The following is a 10,577-nucleotide window of genomic DNA, read 5'->3' as shown; positions in this document are numbered from 1 at the left end:
AGAATAAGTGACTTATTTGGGACCAATGACACAAAAGATGTGATTCTCTGGAAGTTTCTGGGAAATAGATATCATTTATTTGAAAAGACATCCACAAAAAGGTAGTGTTGCTCCCTCCAAAAATCATAGTGTGCATGTATGAAATCTGGCACCATCTCTGTCCATTTTGCTATCAAGAAGGAAACTGGCCTGGAGTTGAAGTCAATACACAATGAAGGGCATAACTGAGTTGATCACAGAGAAACACACCTAGCATCACTGGAATCAATTATTCATCTCTTTAATTAATATAAACCAACAAATTCTGTTTAACCTTGTCTGGAAGAGATGCATTATCCATAATTGAATAAATGTTAAGTGATACATTCATATCTATCTTCCATTTTTATATTCTGTTTATAATAACTGTCATGACATCCTTTAGCTTACAAGATACTTTTCAGTAGTACCCATTCAATTATTCATCATTATCTGTTGTCTTTTCCCTTCCTTACACTATTTTAATTTTGTATAACTGCACTTTAAAAATATGAGGGACAGGGATGTTCCATAATCTATCCACAGAAATTGCTAAAAGTACAGTTCAGGAACCAAACCCAGGCAATCGATGTTCTTAGCCATGAAGTCATACTGTACATAGCATAAAGAAGTAAAAGCATGAGAAGACAGCTTCCAAGAAGTGAAACTGTCAGTGGATGGGCAAACAGTAAATAGATTCAAGATTGATGGGAATTAATGATATTTTCTTCCAAATGTATTTGAAAAATTTCAAATGAGTCCCAATGGATTTTTTTTAAGATTCTTATATTTTATTTTATCTTATGTATCTATTTTTTTATTACTCAAATGAATTTATCACATCTGTAGTTGTATAATGATCATAACAATCTAATTTCACAGGATTTCCATCCCACAGCCCAATGGATTTTTAAAGTCAAGATTAAACAAGAGTTAATTTTTAAATGACATTGACTAGTAAAATGTCTCTAAATGTGTGTGTATGTGTATGAAGATATTGACAGTTTGCCTATAGATAATTCAACATCTCAAAAGAACACAGTCATTTCACATATTATCATATTATCATTACAATCACTAAGTAATTTAACAAGTATGTCATTCACATCTGAACTTTTCCCACTTCTCTCAAAATTGCCATCTACAAGTGTTCTGTGTAATTTTCAATCTTACACTCCATTTACAGTTATTACAAATGTTGGCTATATTACCCATGTTATACAATACATCCTAATAGCCCATCTTACAACAAATAGTTTGTACTCGTACTCTCCTACCCCTGTATTGCCCCTCCCTCATACCAGTAGCCACTAGTTTTTTCTCTTAATCTGTGAATCTGCTTCTTTTTTTGTCATATTCACTACTTTGTGATATTTTTCATATGCCAAATATAAGTGATATCATAGGGTATTTGTATTATTATTTCACTTATCATTATCACCTCACACTGGTCAGAATGGTCATCATCAAAAAGTCTACAAACAATAAATGTTGGAGAGGGTGTAGAGAAAAGAGAACCCTCCTACACTGTTGCTGGGAATGAAACTTCATACAACCACTGTGGAAGCAGTATGGAGGTTCCTCAAAAAAACTAAACATAGAAATACCATATGATCTGGCAATCCACTCCTGGGCACATAACAAGAAAAAACTGTAATTCAAAAAGATACTTGCACCCCTATGTTCACTGCAGCACTTTTCACAATAGTTAAGACAATGGAAAAAACCTAAATGTCCATCGACAGAGGAATGGATAAAAGAGATGTGGCACATACATACAGTGGAATATTAGTCATAAAAAGAATGAAACAATGCCATTTGCAGCAAATTGGGTGGACCTTGAGTTTATCATACTATGTGAAATTAGATAGTGAAAGACAACAAACATCATCTGATATCACTCATATGTGGAATCTAAAAAACAAAGGATACAAATGAACTTATTTTCATAACAGAAACAGACTCACAGACTTTGAAAACAAACATGGTTTGCAAAGAGCCTAGGTTTGGGGTGGAGAGGGATGGACAACTGGCTTGGGACTGACATACGCACACTGAGGCACGTGGAATGATTAGCTAACAGGGACCTGCTGTGTAGCAGAGGAAACTCTACCCAATATTTTGTGATGGTCTATATAGGAAAAAATTCTGAAAAACAATGGATGTGTGTGAATGTATAATTGAATCACTTTCTTATACAGAAGAAAGTATCACAACATTGTAAATCAATCATACTTCAATAAAACTTTTAAAAATAAAAAAACAATATTAATTATTCTCATACAAGAACATGGTATATCTTTCCATTTGTAGAGTCTTCAGATTCTTTCATCAGTGTTTCATAATTCTAAAAATATAAGACATTTACCTCCTTATGTATGTTTGTTCCTAATTATTTTATTCTTTCTGATGTGATAGTAAATGGAATTGTTTCCTTAATATCCCTTTCTGATACTTAGTGGTTAGTGCAGAGAAACACAAAAGATTTCTTACTAATTTATACCCTGCAACTTTTTCCAAGTTCATTGAAAAGCTCTAGTAGTTTTCCAGTGGCATCTTTAGGATTTTCAGTGTATAGTAACACATCATCTACCAAAAGTGATAATTTTACTTCTTCCTTTCTAATTTGGATACCTTCTATTTCTTTTCTCTGTCTTCTTGCTGTGGCTAGAACTTCCAATACAATGTTGACTAAACATAGTGAGAATGGGCATCCTGTCTTGTTTCAGATTTTAGCAGGAAAACTTTCAGTTTTTCTCCACTGAGTATTATATTGGCTGTGGGTTTGTCAAAAATGGATTTTATTATGTTAGGTTTTGTTCCCTCTAAAGCATTTGGTAAGAGTTTTTATCATGAATGGATGCTTTGTATCTTGAGTGATGCTTTTATCATGAATGGATGCTTTTTCTGCATCTGTTGAGATGATCATGTGGTTTTTGATTTACTTTTGTTAATGTGGTGTATGACATTGATTTGCTTCTGTTGAACCAGCCTCTTGAAATTGGGATGAATCCCACTTGGTCATGGTGTATGATCTTTTTATATGCTATTGGCTTTGGTTGGCTAAAATTTTATTGAGAATTATTGCATCTATATTCATCAAAGATAACGGCCTTCAATTTTCTTTTTTAGTAGTATCTTTGTCTGATTAGGGTATTAGGGCAATGGTGGTGTCATAGAATGTCTTTTGTTTTCTTTTGTTTTTCTTTTTAGGGCTTCACCCATGGCATATGGAGGTTCCCAGGCTAGGGGTCCAATCGGTCAATTGATCTATTTCTTGATTCAGTTTTAGAGGACTGTATGTCTCTAGAAATTTGCCCATTTCTTCTGGGTTGTCAATTTTTTGGGCATATAATTCTCTGTAGTATTATCTTATGTTTTTTTGTATTACTGCAGTATCCATAAATAGTTCTCCTTCTGCCTTTCTTATTTTGAGGTTTTTCTCTCTGCTTTTTGGTGAGCCTGTCCAGTGGTTCATCAATTTTGTTTACCCTTTCAAAGAATCATCTCTTGGTTTTAATTGATGTTTCCTATTGTTTTTTGAATATCTATTTCATTCATTTCCTCCCTGCTATTTATGATTTCCTTCCTTCTGTTGACTTTAGGTTTTGTTTGTTCTTTTTCTAATTCTTCTAATTCTTTTGGGGTAGGTTAAGTTGTTGATTTGAGATTTTTCTTCTTTTCTGAGGAAGGCCTGTATTACTATGAACTTCTCTCTAAGAACTGCTTTTGTGGCATCCCATAGATTTTGAATGGTTGTGTTTTCATTATCATTTGTCTTGAGGTATTACTTAATTTCTTTTTTGATCACCTCATTGACCCATTAGTTATTTTTAGTAACATGTTGTTTTGTCTCCATGTACTCAGTTTTTTCTCATTTATTTTCCTGTGGTTAATGTCTAGTTTCATGCCATTGCGGTCAGAGAAGACACTTGAAATAATTTCTGTATTCTTAAATTTGTTGGGGTTAGCTTTGTGCCCCAGTATGTGGTCAATCCTTGAGAATGTTCCATGTGCACTTGAAAAGAATGTCTATTCACATTTTTTTGGATGTAATGTACTGAAAATAACAGTTGTATCTAACTTTTCTATTGTGTTAAGATCTCTTGCCTTATTGATTTTCTGTCTAGAGGATCTGTTCATTGATGTGAATGTGATGTAAAAGTCTCCTACTATAATTGTATTCCCATCAATTTCTCCTTTTATGTTTGTTAGTATTTATTTTAAGCATTTGGGTGCTCTTATATGTGGGACATATATATTGATGAGTTTAATATTCTCTTCTCGAATGGATCATCTTATCATTAGTGTCCTTCTTTGTCTTTCTTTATGGCCTTTGTTTTAAAGTCTGTTTTGTCTGATATGTGCATTGCAACTCCTATTTTCTGTCTTTTCCATTCTCATTAAATATCTTTTTGCATCCACTAAATTTCAATCTATATGTGCCCTTTGCCCTAAGGTGAGTCTCTTATAGGCATCATGTTGTATGCTTTTTTTTAATCCAGTCTGCCACTCTGTACCTTTTGATTGGAACACTCTTTGCATTGCCACTTAAAGTAATTATTAATAAATATATTTATTTCAATTTTAAACCTTGTTTTCCAGTTATTTCTATGTATTTCCTTGCCTTTTTTTTCTTTTTCTATTGAATTATTTCCTTGTATTTTATGACTGTGTCCTCTTCTTTTTTGCTTTTTCGAATGTATTTTTGATTTCGATTTGTGGGTGCCCTTTTTTCAAGTATGTCAAGCCCTTCCTATATCTGCTAGCTTTAGCATGGTAGTCATATATGCTCAAACACATTTTTTTAAAAAGAGTCTAGATTTTCTCACTTTTATTCCCCAAATTTTATGATTTTGATGTCCTTTTTGAACATCTTAATGTACATCCTTTTTGCAGTTCCTTGTGTTTATCATTGATTTTACGATAGTTGTGTTTTTTTTTTCCTTTTAGTACTGGTTTGAGTGATAACTTTCCAGTTTCGATTTCCTCCATCCTGTTTCTTGTTACATATTTTTTATTTAGAAAAGCCCTTTCAGTAGTTCTTTTAGAATGGGTTTACTGTTGTAGTGTTCTTTTAGTTTTTGTTGTCAGAGAAATTCTTTATTTCTCCTTCTATTTTAAATGATAGCCTTGCTGGGTAAAGTATTCTAGGCTGCAAATTTTTCCCTTTTAGAACTCTGAACATATATTGCCACTCTCTTCTGGCCTGTAAGTTTCTGCAGAGAAATAAGCTGATAGCCATGTAGGGTTCCCTCATAATTAAATCTTTGTTTCTCTCTTGCTGTCTTTTGAATCCTCTCTTCATCTTTAACTCCTTATATTTTTCATATAATATGTCTTGGTGTGGGCCTGTTTGGGTTCAACTTGCTTGGGGCCCAAACTTCCTTTCTTCCTGTATGTTGATATCTATTTCCCTTAGATCTAGAAAGTTTTCAGCCATAATCTCCTCAAATATATTTCACCCCCCCCATTTTTTTTCTTCTCCTTCTGGAGTCCCTATTATGTGTACATTGGCCTGCTTTATATTATCCCATAAATTTTTTTATTTTGCTCTCATGTCTTTTTCATTTGGTTTTCAGTCTGCTGTCCTGACTGAGTGACTTCCATTGTTCTATTTCCCAACTCACTAATTCATTCCTCTGAATTATTCATTCTGCTCTTCAGTGCCTTTAACACAACTTGCCTCTCTGCAAATGAATTTTCTAACTTTTCTTGGATCCTCCTTATATTTTCTAGTTCCTTTTTAAAGTAATCTGCATAACTGTTCATATCTGCTTTTAATCCCTTCATATTTGCTCTTAATTCCTTCAGTATTTTTATGGTCTCCTTTTAGAACTCAGTGTCTTTTCAACTGCAGAAGTTTGTTTCATTGTGTTCTCCTTCAGGGGAATTCTCCTGCTCTTTTAAGTGGGAATGGTTCCCAAGATTCTTCATTTTGCTTATATTTTTCTTATACTGTGAGATTAGGGAAAGTAACTACTGTATTCTTGTAGGCCTATTTCAATGTGAAAGAACCCATGGGTATTTTATGAGTTCTTACTATTTATTTTTAGGGTGCCACACATGCTACCAGGGAGATAGAGGCAATGGGCAGGTCTAGTAGCCACCAGAAGGTGGCAAAGGCTCCTCCTAGTTGCAGGGAACTGGAAAGTGACAGTGACTCTCAGGAAGATTTAGGCAGCAACTAGAACATTTGGCAGTAGCAGCTGAGGACATGAGTGTTCCCAGGGGGTCGAGAGCAACAATGGGTTGTGTTCAGTTGCCCTGCCTTCCTGTGTACTGACTTCTTAGGTGACTGGGGCAGTAAGTCATAACCTGTTCAAGGATACCTGCTGCTGGCAGGCTAAGCCCACCTCTGAAGTTTAAGATGACTGATTTTGCCCCCATGACCTGTATACCACACAAGAGGCACCCCATCACACATAGCGAGCGCATGCAGGAAACTCCACCATTGATAACACTGAGGCTTGGCCTCTACACTCATTACCCACCCTCAGAGAGTCCACACATATGCATAGAAAGATATTCATATGGCAGTCCAGCCATCTTCCTCTTGTCATCTGCAAAAATGGCACCTTGCTTCTCCTGTGGGCCTAGAACTCCTTCTCAGCCCTTGGTGCATGCCTCCCTAGCCCCTAAGGCTGTCTCCACACAGCCAACCCTATGCCTCTCTCCAGAACAGACCTCCAGAGCCTCTGTCTCATCTCCCACTCCCTGCTGGAGTGCCCCAGGCTGTTATGTCCTGGGAGGTGGTACTCATGGTCTGCATAGCTCTCTCTTTGCTTTGCCCTCCTCAGTCCAGCTGTTGCACTTTTCTCTAAGGTTTTGAGGTCTCTCAGTCTCAGCTGATCTTCCCACAAGGATGCTTGCAAGAGTGTGGGTTCATTTCCTCTTTCACAGCTCCCTCTAAAGAGTGCAATTCATATCTTAATTCCTTTCTCTCTATATATATATTTCCCCTTTTATTCTACCCAGTTATGTGGAGGGTTTATTGCTCTTCTTGGAGGTTTAGGGTCTTCTGCCAGCTTTCAGTAGATGTTCTGTGCCAATCCTTCTAATGTGGGGGTTTTTTATGTGTTGTGAGATAAGGTGGATGCCACATCTTACTCTTGTGCCATCTGATCCCACACCACTGAATCTTCTATACATTTTAGTATCCTCTCCAAATTCAAACATCTTTCATAAAACATATTAATCTGATAAACATATTAATTCTTCCTGTAGGAGGTGATACCCACCTAACAATTCTGCTCTTTTTACATTTTACATAAAGTATGAAAAGACTGTAAAAATGTGGTCAATTAAATAAGATTCAGAAAGATGATTTTAAATTGTCTTAGTGAATTAATGAAGGTCTTTAAATTTAACCCCATTATTTTCACAGGTGATTTCTTTTTCTTTTTCTTTTTCTTTTTTGGGCTACACATGCAGCATATGGAAGTTGCCTGGAGAGGGGTCAAATCAGAGTTGCAGCCACCAGCCAATGACACAGCCATGCCAATAGTGGATCTGAGCTGCATCTGTGACCTACTCTGAAGCCTGAGGCATCACCAGATCCTTAACCCACATCCTCACAGACACTAAGTCCATTTCTTAACCCCCTGAACCACAACCAGATATCCCCACAGGTCATTGTTAATTATCGTCAGGTAGTGTATGTCTTAATGAGCAAATCTCCCCATAAAAATACACTGAATTCATTATAAGGAAATCCCTTTAGCTTTCGATGGAAAATTTAAATTTGCATTGTAAGGACAATAATTATTGTCACTGACCTATTAACAGTCTCCCAGACATACTCTTTCAATCCCAAATTCTTAGAGACCAAGGTTTATATTCTGAAAGTCTAATAGCCTTAACATCATAAACCAAATAAGGTGTTATGAAACACTTCTCAGTGAAATCTAGGTAAGAGGTCTATTCTAGTTTACTTTCACTGTTACTATTAACATCAATTAATATTTATTCTTTCTGAATGATTAAGCATTTTGGTTGTTAGATCTCAACTCACTGGTTATAATTCTAGCTATCCTCAAAACCTAAGACTAAGGGAAATGAGGATGAAAAAAATTGTTGCAATTAATGCTGACCTCTGATTCAAAGGTTGATCTTCACATTATACAGGTAAGGACAAAATATAATTCTGTTATATAATTCAGGCATGCACATACAAAGTTATGTCTATCTTAGCTTAATAATAATGTGGCATATGTTTAATATTTTAAAACAAAAAATAAAACTTTTACTCAGTGCTTATATTTTAAATTGATATAAACAATTTTGACCATAAAATTTATGATTAGACTTCAATATATTTTGAGGTACACTAATAGTAAGAAGGTAGACTGTGAAAAAAAAATGTTCTCACAAATCATAAAGAGAGATAAATGATTTTCTCTATTCAGTTTTAAGTGCTACTGAACTCAAGTATATAGACATGGCTTTTATTTATTAGCTTTTAAAGTACTGTGACATATTTCAGAAAGTTTTACATAATTTTTTAAGAAATGGAAAAATATTAGGTAAGTTAATTCAGGTAAAAGAAACAGATTTTTTAAGCAATGAATTTTGAACAATTTAATTTGTAAACTGTTCTTCAAAACTGTCTCAATCTGCAGATACCAAATAGTTCATTATGGGTCATTGGTGGCATACTGAAAACATTCCACATCCCAGGTCACTGGGTTAGAGGTAGGATTGAAATCAGCCATGCTTTTTGCACTATAGCATTTTACATCTGTTATAAGAAGAATAAGTCACAGAAAATCTCAAAACACCAAAAATATATACAGGAAATAGTGCATGCAAATATGAAAAAACAATGATAGATTGTACACAAGTGATTCGAGATTGTGTTGCACATATAAAATACGCTGGATACTTAAAAAATAGAGATTAGTGTAATCTGGGGCATTGAGCAAACTCTTCAAAGTATCGTTATATACAAACTATGCTTTACAAAATGCAGGAAAGGGTTAGATATCTGGGCACATTCAAAAAGAATAATGGATCTAGCCCGACACTAGAAAAGAAATCAAAGAAGTGATAAACTATGGGTATTTATTTTCATAGCATTCCAAAGTAATTTTTTGTAAAGATGAACAGTCCCCTTCATCCTTAGCAATTTCCATATAATTCCAAGGACATACAATTCCACTATAAAAACATTCACACTACTAGGAAAAAATATTAAAATGTTGCTCAGTTAAAATATATATACATATATATACTCAGATGTACATGAAAAGTGATTTGATATTTATCTTAAGGTACTCTAATATAAAAACTGACACACATCACTGGGGAATACTGAGTCAAATATGGGTCCCATAAATATGTATAGCATTCTCCATAAATGCATAAGGACAAGTCTTTTCCACTGTAAGCATCATCCCTAGAATTAACAAAATATTTTGGGGAATCCAGAGTTTGAGACTCAAGACTTTAAAAATTTATGTTACACAGAAATAAATATCCCCTATAGGTGTGTGTTCCTGTATACCAGAGGAAATGGGAGAAATTTGAAGAAGAGCTCCACTCCTCATAAAAAGAAAACCTGGAAGGGAAAATTATACACACTCTAATTTCAAAACTTTTATCTCCACAATTCCCACGTCAACAGAGAAGGCGGATATGACTGAGGATAACCACTCCTTGACAACTGAATTTATCCTCACAGGATTTACTGATCACCCAGAGCTGAGGACCATCCTGTTTCTCGTGCTCCTTACCATCTACCTGATCACCATGGTGGGAAACCTTGGTCTGGTGGCACTGATAGTTACAGAGCGTCATCTTCACACACCAATGTACATCTTTCTGGGTAACCTCGCTCTGATGGATTCCTGTTGTTCCAGTGCCATCACCCCCAAGATGCTACAGAACTTCTTTTCCAAGGACAGAATTATTTCCCTCTATGAATGCATGGCACAATTTTATTTTCTCTGCCTTGCTGAAACTGCAGACTGCTTTCTCCTGGCAGCAATGGCCTGTGATCGCTATGTGGCCATCTGCAACCCACTGCAGTACCACACCAGGATGTCCAAGAAACTCTGCCTTCAGATGACCACAGGGGCCTACATAGCTGGAAACGTGCATCCCATGATTCATACAGGGTTTCTCTTTAGGTTAGCTTTCTGTAGGTTTAATCACATTAACCACTTTTTTTGTTATCTTATTCCATTGTTCAGACTCTCCTGTGTTGACACTTATATCAATGAATTGATGGTATTTATCTTTGCTGGGTCAGTTTCCATCTTCACTATTACTGTGGTAATAATCTCTTACCTTTTCATCCTTTTCACAATTTTCACAATGAAATCCAACAAGGGAAGAGGCAAAGCCTTATCTACCTGTGCATCCCACTTTCTCTCTGTCTCAATATTCTATGGTTCTCTTCTCTTCATGTATGTTCGACCAAATTCCAGGAATGAAGGAGATAAAGCTATACCTGCTGCTATTTTTTATACTCTCGTGATTCCTTTATTAAACCCTTTTATTTATAGCCTAAGAAATAAGGAAGTAATAAATGTTACCAAAAAATTATGACGAAGATT

The 10,577-nt window shown here is 35.3% G+C and overlaps 1 protein-coding gene across 1 annotated transcript; it reads left to right on the top strand.

The window, feature by feature from the left end:
* The first annotated feature begins 9,654 nt into the window (after positions 1-9,654).
* LOC125119280 (olfactory receptor 5K1-like) lies at positions 9,655-10,577 on the top strand. Its single transcript, XM_047766118.1, has one exon. It carries the CDS (start codon positions 9,655-9,657, stop codon positions 10,567-10,569), a length of 915 nt encoding a protein of 304 aa, XP_047622074.1. The 3' UTR covers positions 10,570-10,577.

The sequence above is a fragment of the Phacochoerus africanus genome, unplaced genomic scaffold, assembly GCF_016906955.1.
Source record: "Phacochoerus africanus isolate WHEZ1 unplaced genomic scaffold, ROS_Pafr_v1 Scaffold_32, whole genome shotgun sequence".
Lineage (NCBI taxonomy): Eukaryota > Metazoa > Chordata > Mammalia > Artiodactyla > Suidae > Phacochoerus > Phacochoerus africanus.
Note: the sequence above shows the minus strand (reverse complement) of the source record. Positions and strands in the feature narration are given on the sequence as shown.